The sequence below is a fragment of the Perognathus longimembris genome, chromosome 1, assembly GCF_023159225.1.
Source record: "Perognathus longimembris pacificus isolate PPM17 chromosome 1, ASM2315922v1, whole genome shotgun sequence".
Classification (NCBI taxonomy): Eukaryota; Metazoa; Chordata; class Mammalia; order Rodentia; family Heteromyidae; genus Perognathus; species Perognathus longimembris.
In genome coordinates this window covers 70,813,202-70,830,564 of record NC_063161.1, presented here as the reverse complement: position 1 = coordinate 70,830,564, position 17,363 = coordinate 70,813,202, and the positions used below count along the sequence as shown (strand labels likewise).

The window sequence follows — 17,363 nt, the reverse complement described above, 5'->3', positions numbered from 1 at the left end:
TACTTTTCACTAATCTACAAATGTTAACGTTATTGTTCACTTTCCTTATTTTCCATCATTGAATATTTGGGAGAGATTTTCCCCATAAAAGACAAGTGAGAGATTTCTGTGTGCTGTAAACACAACACAGTGTATAAAAAATACTTTATTTATTTTTATGGGCTTCATTGAGAAAAATTGTTGTTACTATATCCCTATTTAAAACATTTTTCTATTCCTATTAAATTATTTAAAATTAAGTAGTCAAAAAAAGGATTTCAATTCAACATATGTGTTTGTGAATACCAAGCATCTCCACCAATGTGTTTGTGCGCATGCAAACACACACACTTTTTTTTTTGTTCAGGTATTAGGCTTGGACTCAGGGCTGGGCTCTGTTCCTGAGCTTTTTCAGCTCCAGGTTAGTGATCTACCACTTGAGCCCCAGCTCTTCTTCTACCTTTTCTTTTTTGGTGATTAATTGACCATAAGAGTTCATGGACTTTCTGCCCAAGATAGCTTTGAACTTTGATCCTCAGATCTCAGCTTTCTGAGTAGGTAGGATTACAAGTATGAACCACCAGCACCTGGCTTGATTGTATATTTCAAAAATAAATTAAAAGAAAGTAATGAAGCAAAGCCTGGTTCACTTGCCTATAATTTTAGTTGCTTGAGAGGCTGCGATCAGGAGGAGAGAAGTTCAAGGTCAGCCGGGGCAAAAAGGTAGCAAGAATTTACCTTAGGAAACCAGAGGGGTGTGGTGGTCCCTGCCTATAATCCCAGCTATGTGGGAGACGGGGCTAGGAGGATCTTGATTTGAGGCCAAGCCCAGGCCCAACGCCTAAGATCCCATTTAAAAAATCACTAAAGAAAAAAGGCCAGTGCCTCCAAAATATATTAAGCCAATATAACTTTTACATACAATGAAGACTTTTAGTTAAAATATTCACCTATCGGGCTGGGAATATGGCCTAGTGGAAAGAGTGCTTGCCTCATATACATGAAGCCCTAGTTTGGATTCCCCAGTACCACATATATAGAAAACAGCCAGAAGTGGCGCTGTGGCTCAAGAGGTAGAGTGCTAGCCTTGAGCAAAAAGAAGCCAAGGACAGAGCTCAGGCCCTGAGTTCAAGCCCCAGGACTGGCAAAAAAAAATAAAAAAAATAAAAATTCACCTATAAAAATGGTGTGTGTGTGTGTGTGTGTGTGTGGCTTGTGGCTTGAACTCACAGCCCAGCCACTGTCCCTCAGCCTTTCTTTTTTGCTCAAGGTTAGAGCTCTACCATTTGAAACACAGCTCCACATCAGCATTTTGGTGGTTAACTGGCAAAAAGAGAGTTATGGACTTTCCAACCTGGCTCTCGTCAAACCACAATCCTCAGATCTCAGCCTCATGAATAGTTAGGATTACAGGTTTTGAGCCACAAGTGCTCAGATAAAATATCGGTTATTTATTAGTGCATATTAATTGTAGAAAATAATTAGTATGATTGTGATATCCTCCTCCTCCTCCTTCTCCTCCTTCTCCTCCTTCTCCTCCTTCCCCTCCTTTTCTTCCTTCCCCCCTTCCCCCTCCTCCTACTCCTTCTTTTGCCAGTCTTGAGACTTGGGACTCAGGGCCTGAGCAGTGTCCCTGACTTCTTTTTGCTCAAGGCTAGCACTCTCCCACTTGAGCCACAGTCCTAATTCTGGATTTTCTGTGTATGTGGTGCTGAGGAATCAAACCCAGGGCTTTGTGCATGCTAGGCAAGCACTCTACTGCTAAGTCACATTCCCAGAACTTCTGCTTGTTCTTATAGGGAAACTTGTAAAGAAACCTCCAAACCAGCACTGTGGTCTCACCCATCTGTCTCCTTGGGGGCCACATACTCACCCTGCTGGGGTTTGGGCTGTGCCTGGCCGGCCTGTAGAAGAAGCAACATGGTATAAGGATGACTTCCTGTGATCTTCTGTCACCCTCTTTTATAATTTTTTTTTTTTTTTGGCCAGTCCTGGGGCTTGGACTCAAGGCCTGAGCACTGTCCCTGGCTTCTTTTTGCTCAAGGCTAGCACTCTACCACTTGAGCCACAGTGCCACTTCTGGCCTTTTCTATATATGTGGTGCTGAGGAATAGAACCCAGGGCTTCATGTACATAGGCAAGCACTCTTTCCACTAGGCCATATTCCCAGCCCTGTCACTCTCTTTTCTGTGTCCTATGTTCAGATTAAGCTTCAGGGAAACAGAGGCAGGGAGACGCTCTGCCCCGCCAGTCAGGGCAGAAAGTGAGGCCCCCATCCTTGTCCTCCTGTCCTCCCTTGCAGTTGAAAGACAAGCCCTTCTGGGTCCACCTGTCACCCTTCAGCCCTGACTCCCTCACCACCCCTCTTTTTTGTTGTTCTTGTTGTCTGAACTCAGGGTCTGAACACTGTCCCAAAGCTGCTTGCTCAAGGTTAGCACTTTATCACTTTGAGGCATAACTCTCCTTCCAGTTTTCTGGTTGATAACTGGAGACAAGAGTCTCATGGACTTTCCTGCCTAAGCTAGCTTCCAACCAGGATCTCAGAACTCAGCCTCCTGAGTAGCTAGGATTACAGGCATGAGCCACCAGCTTCCAGCACTGCCTTCTCTCCCTCTGTCTCTTTCTCCCCTCTTGACCTCCCTTCTTACCCGTACCCCACTTTCCTCCTTTTCCTTCCTCTGCACTCACTCGGCTTGTTTCATTGCCTTCACCAAAACATCTTCTTTGGCTCTCCTTCTGAGTACTGGCAGTTTCTTGTCCCACAGACTGAGTTTTATGGTTAGAATCCTGTTCAGACTCGTGTTGCTTCCTTGGGCCATTCCTCTCCCCTCAACTGTTCTTCTTTCCTTATTGTGCTGGTCTTGGCCCTTCCTTCCTTCCTTCCTTCCTTCTTTCCTTCCTTCCTTCCTTCCTTCCTTCCTTCCTTCCTTCCTTCCTTCCTTCCTTCCTTCCTTCCTCCCTCCCTCCCTCCCTCCGTCCATCCCTTCCTTCCTTTTTTTTTAAAAAATTTAATTTATTTATTAATTGAATGCAAATTTTTTGACAAGGTGTTGTGCAAAAAGGGTACAGTTACATAGTAGGGCAGTGTGTACATTTCTTGTGATATCTTACGCTCTGTTTTTCTATCCCATCTCTAGGTCAGGTAGACATATATACAATATACAATGTATCAAGAACATATACAGTAGCCACGTGACCACGCCCAAGAAAGTTCGCCTAGGGCTTTAAATGTAATGTCGATATTAGACAATATGTTGACAGTATTCTTATATGAACGTACATACGTAGCTTTTGAACTATTGTATTCCCCTGAGAGGTCAATTTTTGACCTTTATATGTTGAGTAATTGTTTGGTTTTAGTTACATACTGTTGGGTCGCTGCCCCAATCCTGTGGGGAATACTATTTGACAAGCAGTTTTTGGTTTCACAGACCTGGTCTCTACTGTCTCTCCGTCTCCCTTTCTTTCTTTTTTTTTTTTTTTTTGGCCAGTCCTGGGGCTTGGACTCAGGGCCTGAGCACTGTCCCTGGCTTCCTTTTGCTCAAGGCTAGCACTCTGCCACTTGAGCCACAGCGCCACTTCTGGCCGTTTTCTGTATATGTGGTGCTGGGGAATCGAACCCAGGGCCTCATGTATACGAGGCAAGCTCTCTTGCCACTAGGCCATATCCCCAGCCCCGGTCTCCCTTTCTTAACAGTCATATATCAGGGAGATCATGCCTGTCTGCCGATCGCTGGGTTCCCCTTTCCCAGCCTGGCCCTGTTTGGGCCAGGGTCAGCTGGTGGGGGGAGGGTGCCCCGGAGATTCTCTGGCTCCGTGTAGGTTTTCGGCTCTTCTTTTTTACTCCTTTGTGTTTTCCTGCATATCTCCACTGCTTCTGGCTGCTGGTTTTGCTGGGTTCTTGATGGGGTGTTGGGTGTTGGAGTTCCCAGCTCACTAGTCAGTTGGAGCGAGTCAGGGTGCCTCCCTACTGTGATGGTGCCATCTTTCCTCTCCCTTCCTTCCTTCTTGAATTCAGATCCTGAGCACTGTCCCTGAATTCTTTTACTTAAGGCTAATGCTCTACCACTTTGAGCCACAACTCTACTTCTGGTTTTCTGGTGGTTAATTGGAAATAAGAGTCTCACAGACTTTGCTGCCTAAGCTGGCTTTGACGCCAACCTGCAGATCTGAGCTTCCTGCGTAGCTAGGATTATAAGCATGAGCTACATTGCCCAGCTCCACCCTTCTTTTTTTTCTGACCTCTCCCCCCATGGTTGTAGAGTTCATTTCCAACTTAGAATCTTCTGGCTATATTTGTTGCATTGTTTCATCCCTTGTCCTTTGTTTCTCCATTTTGTTATTCTACTTCCCTTACCCAAATCACTTATATAAACAAGACAGAGAGTACCAGAATTAAACACAGTGACTACAGGGGATAAACCAGAGGGAGGGAAAATGAAATAGGAAAAAAGAAAATAAAGAAGGGGAGAATTTCATATGGTGCATTAATTAATTAATTAAGGTTAATTAATTAATTAACCTTAAATCAACAACAACAAAACCTCTTGTTCTCTATCTTCTTGGAGTTCATTTTGATTGGCATCTTTTAAAAAATTTATTAATTAAATTTTGTTGACTAGGTGTTGTGCAAAAGGGGTACAGTTAGAAAATAGGGCAGTGTGTACATTTCTTTTTTTTTTTTTTTTTTTTTGGCCAGTCCTAGGCTGTGAACTCAGGGCCTGAGCATTGTCCCTGGCTTCTTTTTTGCTCAAGGCTAGCACTCTACCACTTGAGCCACAGCGCCACTTCTGGCCATTTTCTGTATATGTGGTGCTGGGGAATCGAACCCAGGGCCTCACGTATACAAGGCAAGCACTCTTGCCACTAGGCCATATTCCCAGCCCCAAATTTCTTGTGATATCTTACACCCTCGTTTTTCTTTCCCTTTCCTAGATCAGATGGGATACCCAGTATAATACCCAGTGTACCAAAAACATGTACAGTAGCCAGGTGGCATATGCCTAAGGAAATTCACCTAGAACTTTAAATATAACGTCAAGAATAGAGTTTGCTTATCCTTGTCTTATATGAACATACATACATAGCTTTTGAGCTATTGTGATCCACTGAGAGGCCTATTTTAGACCTTTTTTTTTTTTTTTTTTTTTTTTTGGCCAGTCCTGGGCCTTGGACTCAGGGCCTGAGCACTGTCCCTGGCTTCTTCCCGCTCAAGGCTAGCACTCTGCCATTTGAGCCACAGCGCCGCTTCTGGCCGTTTTCTGTATATGTGGTGCTGGGGAATCGAACCTAGGGCCTCGTGTATCCGAGGCAGGCACTCTTGCCACTAGGCTATATCCCCAGCCCCTATTTTAGACCTTTTTATGTTTAGTAGTTGTTTGGTTTTAGTTACATAATGTATGGTCACTGACCCAAACCTGTGGGAAATACCATTTGACAAGAAGTTTTTTGTTTCGCAGACCTGGTCTTTAGTGTCCCCTCCCTCCCCCCTTAACAGTCATATATCAAGGAGATCATGCCCCTTTGTTTTCTGTGCTCTAGGCTTGTCTCCCTCAACATTATTTGTTCAAGTTCTGACCATTTGCCTGCGAATACCAATATTTTATAATTTCTAATTGCTATGTAGTATACCATTGTGTACAGGTACCACATTTTTTGGATCCATTCATCTGTAGAGGGGCATCTGGGTTGTTTCCATATTTTGGCTATTGTGAATTGTGCCGCGATAAACATGGAAGTGCAGATGTCTTTTTGATATCCTGAGACCTGTTGTTCAGGATGCCTAGGAGTGGTATGGCTGGGTCATAGGGTAGGTCTATGTTGAGCTTTTTGAGGAACCTCCATACTGTTCTGCAAAGTGGTTGTAATAATTTGCACTCCCATCCTTCTTGAAGACCATTTATTTGGCAGTACTTGACAGTTTACCTCAGGGCTGTGCTGTGTTCCAGTGACCCATTTGTCTATCTTTGTGTCAGTACTGTACTGTTTTGTTCACTGTAGCTTTGAGAAATTTATATGAAATCAGGCAGTGCAAGTCCTCCACTTTGGGCTATGAATTTCAGAAGATGAATGATTACTTTTGGAAAGGAAAATTAATTGAGCAAAAAGCTCCAAGACAGTGACATGAGTTCAAGCCCCATGACCAAATTCCATTTAAAACTTTGATTGTGCTTGCATTAAATCTGTAGGTTATTTTGAATAGTATATGGATCTAGTCTTATTCTTCTAGCCCAAGAACATGAAATCTTTACATTTCCTTGTGTCTTCTCTAATTTCTTTCAATATTGTCTTCTGCTGTGGTGTTAGTGTATAAATCTTTCACCTTCTTGGTTTAGTTTTTTTCACCCTGCATTTTTATTTTATTGACTGTTGCCATTATAGATAGAATGATAATCTTGTCTTTCCTCTTTGGATGGATCATTCCTTACCAGCCGTATAAGAACTCTTCCTGGTCCTGGCCATTTCCCTCCATCCTTTGTGCTGCTCCAGCATGGCTGCTGTCCTGAGCTGGCAGCATCCTTACAGGAAGCTGATGTGGTCACGTGACTGCTCCCTGTGCCTCTGGGGTCGGGTGTTGGCTGTGATTTCTCAAATCCTCTTCTCTCATCTCCCATCTCTTCTACCAGCCCTGAGCTAACTGACAGTTCCTGGAATGCTTGCCTCTCTTTGTTTGTTTGTTTTGTTTTGTTGCCAGTCCTGGGGCTTGAACTCAAGGCCTAAGTATTGTCCCTGGCTTCCTTTTTGCTGAAGGCTAGCACTCTACCACTTGAGCCACAGCGCCACTTCCGGCTTTTTCTATATATGTAGTGCTGAGGAATTGAACCCAGTGCTTCATGTATATGACGCGAGCACTTTACCACTAGGCCATATTCCCAGCACTTGCTTCTCTTTGAAGGCCTGGGAGTTTCTTCCTTTCTACCCCCAGCTCCCACCTGGCTTGTTCTTTTTACTCCTTCAGATGTTTTTGTTGTCTGCTAAGCAGTCCTCTCTGGCTTCCTTCCTTTCCATGGACATTGTTTAGCACTACCACAGCTCTTCCATGAACAATGAGCACCAAGAATTCTGACTGCAAAGTCCCTGGAAAAGCAGGCTCTAGTCTTGAGTTTTGATTTGTGGGCACTGGTTCAGCCCTTGCTGATTGGAGACCACTTCTCGTCCCTTCTGCTCTGTGCTTACCTTTCCCAGGGTGGGCCAACTCTTCTCTAGCCAGCAAAAGGTGAAGATTGAGACAGGATAAAATCTAGAGAGGTCCTGCCAAAGATGCCATTGTGTGCTATTGCTGTTTTGCAAAGATCTCACTTGAGGCTGCTTAAATGAAATATAGAACCCTCAGTGGCACTGAGGGCTCAAGGCCAGCCTGGCCTATATTGTAACCTTCTCAAACAAAACAAAACAACCAATATTTCCAAGTACAATCCTCACAGCCTGGTGCTTTGGGATTTGAGGGACATCCGTAGGTATCTATTTTTGCCTCTCTTTTTTTTTTTGGTGCCAGTCTTGGGGCTTGAACTCAGGGCCTGAGCACTGTCCCTGGATTCTTTTTCTCAAGGCTAGCACTCTACCACTTGAGCCACAGCACCACTTTCAGCATTTTCTGTTTCTGTGGTGCTGAAGAGTCAAATGCAGGGCTTCATGTATGTTAGGCAAACACTCTACCATTAGGCCACATTCCCAGCCTATACTTTTTGTCTTTTTTTGGTGTCAGTTGTGGGGCTTGAACTCAGGATGAGGGTGCTGTCCCTGAGCTTCTTTTACTCAAGGCAAGTGCACTAACCCACTTGAACAATAGCTCAACTTCTGGGTTTTCTTGGTGGTTAATTGCAGTTAAGAGTCTCAAGGACTTGTTGCCCTGGCTGACTTGACACCTTGACCCTGAGATCTCAGACTCCTGATTCGCTGGGATTATAGGCATGAGCCACTGGCACCAGGCCAATATGTACATTTTTAGTAAACATCTTAAGTGTTGATAGTGTAAGTGTATTTCAACACACACCCATTTGGAGGCAGCATGAAAGGCTAGCCCTGGTTCACTTACCTTTCCTTCTGCACCTGAGCAAGGCCAGTAGTCCTAGCACCCCGATTATGAGCATAGTGATGGCCACTGCCATCCCAACCACAGCTCCCAGACCCAGGGGCTGCGACTGTGCGACTGTGAAGCTGGTTGAGGTAACTTCTGAGGTGACGCTGGTGCTTCTCTCGGTGGTGGTCTTCGTCTGGGTGGTGGGCTTGATAGCTGGGGACAGATCAGAAGTCAGCAGATTCTCCTGGAAGAGTGGGATCTGGGAGTGGCATGTCAGAGCTCCTCTGCTTCAGAGGAATATGGAGAGGGGAGCCATTCTCAGAGATCCACTCAGGGAGGAGGAGGAACTTAGACTACAGATGCCCAGGGCTGGGTGGAGGGATGGGAGCAGTCCAGCACCTGCCAGGCAAGTGCCAGGACTGGCCTTCACACTCCAGTACCTACAGACAGACAGACAGACACGAGGATGCCAAACAACAAAAGTTAAATCCTGACACTACCATTTAAGAGAATAAGAAGTGACTTCACTACTCATATATCATAGCAATAAACCATCTTTTGTCATAAATGTATGGAACATAAAAGACACCATTTAAACTATCTGCAAGTGTGAATTTCAGTGGACCAAGTACATTCATGTTGCTGTGCAGCCATCAATGTTTGTCAAGTTGCTAAATGGAACAAAATCTGCACCTGTGAAACCCTCCTCTTCTTCATGTTTATTAGAAATTAATTTTTTTATTGTTTTTAATTGTCAAACTGATGTACAGAGAGGTTACAGTTTCATACGTTAGGCATTGGATACATTTCTTTTTCTTTCTTTCTTTTGTTTTTTTGGCCAGTCCTGGGCCTTGGACTCAGGGCCTGAGCACTGTCCCTGGCTTCCTTTTGCTCAAGGCTAGCACTCTGCCACTTGAGCCACAGTGCCACTTCTGGCCGTTTTCCATATATGTGGTACTGGGGAATTGAACCCAGGGCTTCATGTATACGAGGCAGGCTCTCTTGCCACTAGGTCATATTCCCAGCCCCTACAAATTAATTTTTTTACAGAAAACTGAGAGCTGGTTGCTCATGTCTATAATCCTAATGTCTAGGAGACTGAAATATAAAGATCATAGTTCGAAGCAGCCTGGGCAAGAAAATCTGTGAAACTCTTTATCTCCAATAAACTAAGCAGAAAAGGCCCAAAGGGGCACTGTGCCCCAAGTAGCACAGCATTAGCCTTGAGCCATAAAGCTCAGAGACACCCAGGCCCTGAATTCACACCCTAGGACCAGAGAATTTTGTGTGTGTGTGTGTGTGTGTGTGTGTGTGTGTGTGTGTGTGTGTGTGTGAATACTGGCATTTGAATGAAGGGCCCTGTATTCTCTCTTGCATTTTTGGTCAAGGCTAGGGCCCTACCAATTGACCAAGACCCACACTTGTAGTTTTACACTGATTACCTGGAGATATAAGACTCTCCTCTGGCCTTAATGTTTCTCTCTGTACAAAATGAGCATGTCCATGGCTTTTGTAGGATGGGGATGTAAGACAGTGAGAGTCATTTATGTATGCTCAGCCAGCGGGGGGCGCTGCAAGAGGGTGGGTGCTGCACAGGAGAGCAGCCTGGCAGATAAGAAACCCAGTGACTAGAAAACTATGTGGGCTCCTATGGGAGAGATAGCTGGCAAGGGGTGGGAGAAGAGAAGAACAGAGGGAGAGGAGCTGGGGGTGTGGGGCAGGCAGGGGTGAGAGAGGTGTTCTGGCGGGGGAGGAGGGGAGACTGAAGGTGAGGGCACAGGGGATGGTGTGGGGTTACAGTGGGCCTAGAGACCAAGGAGGCCATCCATCAGATGCCTGCTGTGCGCCCCAGGCTGAGCTCAGGGCTGTGGGGAGAGCAAGGTTTGATGCAGATAACTCACAGTGAAGGCAGGACAGGTTCTAGAGAAGTCAAGTGAATCGCAAGTCATGGAGCAGGCAGGGCTGGGGTGCTGGTGTTACCTTAGAGCTTGGACTATAGAGGCAGGGCTGAGGCCCTGGGCATGGGATTGTGGTGAACCTCAGGTGCCACTGGTAGGCAAAGGGAAGGGGAAGCAGCCCCTGTTTGGAGATGGTTATTGGCAAGAGGAAACAAAAATGACATTGTCAGGGTCCTAAGAAGAGATCTGAGGTCAAGGAGAAGAAAGTGAGAAGATTTGAAGGGTACAAGGGTGAGGGGATGTGGAGTTGGGTGTGGAGGGGTCAGGGGTGCGCCTCACCTTTAGTGATGGTGAGTTTGGTCCCTATGATGGACTGCCACTGCTTCTCGCCATGTTGCTTTGTCTTCAGATGGACGCGGCAGAAGTACGTGGTCCCGTCCCGCTTGTGCAAGTTTGATATAGACAGGGAGCCCGAGACCCCATCCTCTGCGATGATCAGGACCAGCCGGTCCTTGAATTGCTTATGGATGAAAGGTGGGGTGCTGTTGTAGATAAACTCCCCATAGAATGACTTCCATCTCCATGACAGCTTCACCTGGGGATCCGGGGCCAACTCCCAGGCATGGGAGAACCTGAAGGGGATTTCAACGGAGCCTCCCAGGAAGGCAGAGAGATGTTCAGGCTGGATCATTAAATAAGGGCTGTCTGCTGGGAAGAAGAAGGAATGTGAAGTCGTGGCAGTGGGAAGCAGAGGCAAACCCCAGACCCTCATGCTTCTGCATTCCTGGGGTTTGGTGGGGCAGAGGCAGGGTTGTCTGTCTCCAGGCTTGGGAGAGGAAAGCAGGTGAAGGTTGGGGTTCAGCCCAGCCTGTGAGCTCCTGGCCCCTCCTCCCACGCAGCCCTCTCCACACACCCAGCACCCCAGCTCCCTGTGGCCTGGGCAGAGCCTGAGCCAGGGTGGTTGTGGCCACTTACCTGCTGCCAGGACTGCTGCAGGCAGAAGCAGCAGGACCACCAGGACCTGCCTCATAGCTGCTCTCCTCTGGGCATGAAGCCTTGGGGTGTCACAGGGGAGAGGAGGTCCTGATGTAGCCCTTGGGCTGCCGAAGAAGGGTGAGTGGTGTGTGGAGATTCTGGGTCAGACTCCTCTGCAGGGGTGTGGAGAATGGAGGCCTTCCCACCCCCACCTCCTTGGGGCCAACAACTTCCTTCACCCTGTGGCTTCTCCTTTTCTTAATTCACAGAAGGGCCTCTCTCGTGGCCACTGAGGACACATTCGTCCAGCCTCCTCCTCCCCTCTGGTGCTGAGGGGCTCACCTTGTCCTTGGCCTCGCATGTGCCATCCTGACCCTCTGCCTTGTGTGGTCCTTCCTCATGGCCTGTGCAGCCTCCTCCCCTCCCCTCTCCATCTTTCTGCCCTTCTTTCCTCCCCCTTCCCTACCCTCCCCATGTCTGGGTGTCTCTGGCCTTCACTCTGTCCCCCACTCGTGGCCTGTCCATCATCGCAGGGGAAGGGGCTGCCCAGGGCCAGCACTGGCTCTTGCAGAGAGGGGAAGGTGGGCACAGGTCTCTGCTCAGCCCTGCTCCCAGACTCAGGAGTCAGAAATAGTGAGGAAGATGATGAGTTCTCCTTGTCTTCCCCTCCAGGCTGAGTGAGGACTCCCCAATTTTCAGGTGTCTGGGCTGCCTCCTGGTGCCTGGTGGGCATCTTCCTCAGGCATGTGGATGACACACTCACTGAGGGACTTCTGGTGTCACGCCACCCTCCTGGTGCCTTTCTGCCCTATGCTGGGCCGAGTATGTGTCACATGAGGGGGCTGGTTCTGGACTTCGGGGTCCACTTAACCTATGCTGAGCTGAGGCTCTGGACTGGCCACATGACATAGTCTCTGGATGCCAACTCTGGAAACCAAAGCTCCGCAGAGGGACCAAGGAGGCCGCAGGTCCTCCCTTGGGTTGGGGCAAAGGCTGGGAGCAACACTGAGTCACACATTTCCCAATCCTTGGCACACTTGGACACAAATGAGCTGTTGAGGGTGGAGGTCTGGTGATTCACAGGCTGGCTCTGTGGGCGTCTGTGCCCACCTATGCCCGGGAGGAGCCTGGTGTCCGCTTAGTGATGGCATAAGGAAGAGAAGTTTATGTGCGAGGACATGTCATCATCTGCTGTCACTGTGCAGTGGGTGTCCTCTCTCTTTCGTCAACTTCCTCAATCCTGGCTGCCCCTTATGTGCTGCCCCTCCCCCCAGGCTCTCCCTGCTTTCTCTCCCCATCTGCTTTCTCTTCCCCCTTCCCACAGGCCAGATGTTGCAGAGACCCCTGGAGAGCTGCTGGGTTACAAACCCCCATTGCTTCCCCCTGGGTTTCCCAACATTTTTGGAAACTGAGGACTTGTCCTTGAAGCTGACTTGGTCCCTGGTGGGAAGGTAGTCACAGGAGAGGCCCAGGGGCCTCCAGGGAGGGGCCTGGCAGCTTGGGAGTCGGCCTCAGAGTTGCTTCTGGCCTTGTGCATGTCATCTGCCTTTCTGAGGATGGATGGGAGGACTCAGGATGGGCCACAGTGAGCTGCACCTGGTTCACAGGGGACTGGTCGTGCTGCCTCCTGGGGTGTGCGGTCACCAGGAGCAGCAGTGGGGTGAGGTGAGTAACTGGGCCTGGGAGGCTCTTAGTGCTTCGCGTGGTTGTGGGGAGAGACAGATGCCCAGGCTCAGGCAGGGTTTAGGGCCATATATATATATATATGTTTTTGCCAGTCCTGGGGCTTGGACTCAGGGTCTGAGCACTGTCCCTGGCTTCTTTTTGCTCAAGGCTAGCACTGTGCCACTTTAGCCATAGTGCCACTTCTGGCCGTTTTCAACATATGTGGTGCTGGGGAATTGAACCCTGGGCTTCATGTATACAAGGCAAGCACTCTTGCCACTAGGCCATATTCACAGCCCCCAGCCCCCTCCTTTTTTTTTTTGCCAGTCCTGGGGCTTGGACTCATGGCCTGAGCACTGTCCCTGGCTTCTTTCTGCTCTAGGCCAGCACTCTACCACTTGAGCCACAGTGCCCATTTCTGGCTTTTTCTATGAGTGTGGTACTGAGCAATCAAACCCAGGGCTTTATGAATGCTAGGTGAGCACTCTACCACTAAGCCACTTTCCCAGCCCCTAGGGCCATATTTTGAGAGCTTGGATTCTTCCCTCACTGCGTTCAGATCAGCTGGTCCAAGGCTGAGCACTCTTGTGTTATTTTATTTTAAAATCAGTCCTTGGCTCTGAACTCAGGGCCTCACACTGGGCAGCAGACTCTCTGCCCATGCAGCTCCGTTTCCTGTTTCCTCTTCCCATTGGGTATTTTGGAGTGTAGCCTCACTCTATGTGTAGGCTGTGATTCTCCTACTTGTGCCTCCCCCTGTACGAAGCACAGTGCCTGACATGGCTGCGCCCACCATTGCTCCAGGTGCAGCATCACCTACTCTTATTTCCCTGGTCAAAAGTTGGCCTTGGGCTGGATTCTCCTGCTCTTTGCCCTCCTATAGCCAGGGTTACTGTCTTCTTCTATGAAGGGGCTCATTTAAATCTTTGTAATTCACTGAAGGGAGGAGCTGGTAGTTCCCCGTTGTAAAAAGGGGAAGGATTGGGCCAAGAGTTGTAGATCTACTTTGGATTCTACTGGCTGCCCGATATTGGGAAACTGGCAGAGGGGCCAGCCCCTGACCCCACAGCAAAAAATTGGGGCGGCCCCTTCCTTTTCCCAACCTCAAGCCTATCCCCTGACAACCCCCAGCAACAATCAGTTTCCAGTCTCCTTGGAGCAACATTAGGGAGTGCAGCACTGGTCCTCTGTTCCTCCACCTACACAGTACTGACTCTAGAAATGGGAGTCCAGGCCCTCCCTACAGGAGTCATTGTCCCTCTTCTGAGGGGATCTGTTGGCTTACTGTTAGGCCACAGCAGCTCTGCACTAAGGGGCCTACATATTATCCCAGGAATGATAGATCAGGATTATACTGGAGAAATAAAAATCATGGCTTCAGTGCCTGCTAGTGTTATTTCTATCCCTGCAGGACAAAGACTTGCTCAGCTCATCCTTGTTTCTTTAATTTCAGTTGATGCCTTTGCCACTACAAACCCTAGGGGAAAAAGAGGTTTTGGGTCTTCGGCCATATTTGGGTTCAAAACATAAAACAAGAACGGCCCGAGCTTACAATTTATATCAAGAAAAGCCCTTTCGGGGCATATTAGATACAGGAGCAGATGTGTCTGTGATAGCCAAGAGACACTGGCCCCTTACTGCATCTCTCACATCCTTACAGGGCATTGGCCGTGCCACAGATCCCCAACAGAGCAGTGCCATCCTTAATTGAAGAGACGGTGAGAGCCATTCTGAGACTTTTCAACCTTATGTATTGGATCATTTGCCCATCAATTTGTGCAGGAGGGATATTATGGAAAAAATTAGAGTTTATTTGTTTAGCCCAAGTGATGCCGTTACTGGACAACTTTTAAGTCAAGGGCTACTGCCTTCAGGGGGATTGGGAATTCATCAACAAGGCATTTGAGAACCCATTCAACCCCAGCCCCGACCTCATAGACAAGGGCTGGGATATTTTTAATGGGGGCTGCTGCTCATCCTGCCCCTCATGCCGATCCTATCACATGTTTATCAGAGACTCCAGTGTGGGTGGATCAGTGGCCCCTATCATTTGAAACGATTATTGCCGCCCAGTAGCTGGTGCAGGAACGGCTGGAGTTGGGTCACATTGCTCCTTCTACTACCCATGGAATTCACCTATTTTTGTTATAAAAAAAAATCTGGGAAATAGAGACTTCTTCAGGATCTCCGGCAAGTAAATGCCACAATGGAACTTATGGGGCTGTTACAACCAGGTTTGCGCTCTCCTATGGCCATTCCACAAAATACATACAAAATAGTATGACTTAAAAGATTGTTTTTATACCATACCCCTTGCTCCTCAAGATTGGTAACGCTTTGCATTTAGTGTTCCTTCAACTAATTTTAAAGAACCCATGAAAGGATATCATTGGCTAGTATTGCCTCAAGGCATGGCAAATAGCCCCACCTTGTGCCAAAGCTTTGTAGCGCAGGCTCTCTGTTTTACACGCAAAAATTTTCCTTCTGTTTACATTATTCACTATATGGACAATATATTATCAGATGGACTCCAGCGATAGAAGAAGTGTAGGGGGAAGAAAGTATTTAGGGTTGGGTACATGGACACTTCGACGTTTCTTCCTTCTGTTCCTTCCCCTTCACTCTATGACTGGATATTTAACTTTCTCACTATAAGCAAACAAGGTTCTCAAGAATTTAAAATTCGGGGCTGTGAATATGGCCTAGTGGCAAAAGTGCTGGCCTTGTATACATGAAATTCTGGTTTCCATTCCTCAGCACTACACATATAGAAAACGGCAGAAGTGACACTGTGGTTCAAGTGGCAGAGTGCTAGCCTTGAGCGGGAAGAAGCCAGGGACAGTGCTCAGGCCCTGAGTCCAAGGCCCAGGACTAGCCAAAAAATAAAATAAAATAAGAAAGTTTAAAATTTGCTCAATCCCCATTCTGAGCATATGATTGAGCCACAGCTGGAATACAAACCTATGTTCTCTGTAGTGAAAAAGATGATTTTTTCCACAGGTTTTGTTCTGTTTAGTTTTGTCTTGACACAGGATAGGTCAGGTGCCAGGGGCTCACACCTGTAATCCTAGTTACAGGCAAGTCGGAGGTCTGAGGATCGTAGTTGAGTGCAAACCCAGGTGGGAAAAATCTGTGTTGCTGGTTGCCAGTGGCTCACGCCTGTACTCCTAGCTTCTCACGAGGCAGAGATCTGAGGATTTCAGTTAAAAGTCAGCCTGGGCAAGCAAATCCATGTGACACTGATCTTCACTTTACCACCAGAAAATAGGAAGTGGTGCTGTGGGTCAAGTGTTGAAGCAGTAGCCTTTAACTGAAGAGCTCAGGGAGAGTGCCTAGGCAAAGAGATCAACCCCATGACCTACCAAAAAAGAAGTCTGTGTTAGCCAACAAAGGCCAAAAATGGACCTGAGACTCCAGGGGCAGACCACTAGCTTTGAATTTAAAAACTCAGGGGGCCTGGCAATGTGCCTTCGTGGTAGATTGCTTGAAGGCCTGGGTTCAATTTTTCAGCACCACATAAGCAGCAAAAGCTGGAAGTGGTGCTGTGGCTCAAGCTGTAGAGTGCTAGCCTTGAGCAAAAGAAGCTTAGCAACAGTATCCAAGCCCTGAGATTGAGCCTGAGCACTGTGAAACAAAAGAAAAACAAACAAAAAACCAGGGGAAGTGCCAGTTTTTCTGTTCAAGTCCTACTACTGGCACACTCAAAAGAAAAAGAAAGAAAGTCACAAACAAAAAACCAAGAGTCTCCATTGGAACAGACCCCACCCATGCCAGTGATGGTGAGGGAGCGATTATGCAGATTCAGATGCAGACCCTGGGTTCCAGCCTGGCTCAGAACCCAGCAGTGTATTTCCTTCACCTAGAAGCATAGAGTTAGGTGTTTGGAGAGAGGTCTTAGATATGGCTTACCTAGGAGAGTTCATTTTCCTGATTAAAAGTGTGCATTACAGAAAACATATATAAGCAAAGAACCAAGTGTTACTGCCACAAGCAGTTTGCTTGGACGTGTCTGCCTAGATCTGCCATGGACACACACCAGTCCCCATTAGGGAATGGCATCATGTGCTGTGGGACATGCTTTTTCACATGTTATGAATTCACCAATGCTGAGCTCATTTTCAGTAAGGAACAGATACATAAGGTCCTTCCTGTTTTTCTCCTTAGAGAAGTCACTTGGCCAAATCCTGAGGGTATTTTATTTAGGCAGAGAAGGGTAGGGAGTTGAACGGGAACTGGAGCTCGTGGCTCTTCATTTCCTATGCGGGCTTCACATTCACTGACTTGTGAGTTGTTGGCCTGGCCTTGATTCCTGGGAGCCCGGAACTTTCCTATTGGATGTGGACGACCCTTGAGCCTCATTCATCTGGTCTTAGCACGGAGTACAGGGTCACTTCCTACCGGTGCTGGCATGGAGAGGAGGGCCGCAAGGCATTCTGGGTGAGGATGAGCTGGGGAGGTTGAGCACTGCATAGACAGTGCCCTCATCCTGGGTGAGCACCAAGAAGGGTTAGCTGGGAGACAGAACTTCCCCTGACTGCAAGTAGCAAGCAGCCTTTCCCCCAAGTGCCCTTCCCCTTCCCCTCCACCATCCTCCCATCTCCCTTCTTCCTTTTAGGCCTTAGAGTTGCTTACCTGGGGTCTCTGTGGGGGCTCTGGGTGCTGTCCTAGGGAGAGAAGCATGAGTGAGTACTGAGTGGAGGGGAGGCAAGGCGGCACCCAGATGGCCAGGGCCGCCAGAGGACAGCAGCTGCCAGGTCAAGGCCAGAGGCACATGGGTGGGATGAGGTGAGGAATGGGAGAGAGGAAAGGACTGAGAGGGCGGTGTG

At 47.9% G+C, this 17,363-nt stretch overlaps 1 protein-coding gene across 1 annotated transcript; it reads right to left on the bottom strand.

Moving 5' to 3' along the window:
• Positions 1-1,817: 1,817 nt before the first annotated feature.
• Positions 1,818-10,927, bottom strand: LOC125350641 (paired immunoglobulin-like type 2 receptor alpha). Its single transcript, XM_048345428.1, has 5 exons — positions 10,873-10,927; positions 10,237-10,605; positions 8,015-8,212; positions 7,156-7,181; positions 1,818-1,883 (listed from the first exon to the last, which is right to left on the bottom strand). Exons 1-5 carry the CDS (start codon positions 10,925-10,927, stop codon positions 1,818-1,820), a joined length of 714 nt encoding a protein of 237 aa, XP_048201385.1.
• Between the last annotated feature and the right edge of the window lie 6,436 nt (positions 10,928-17,363).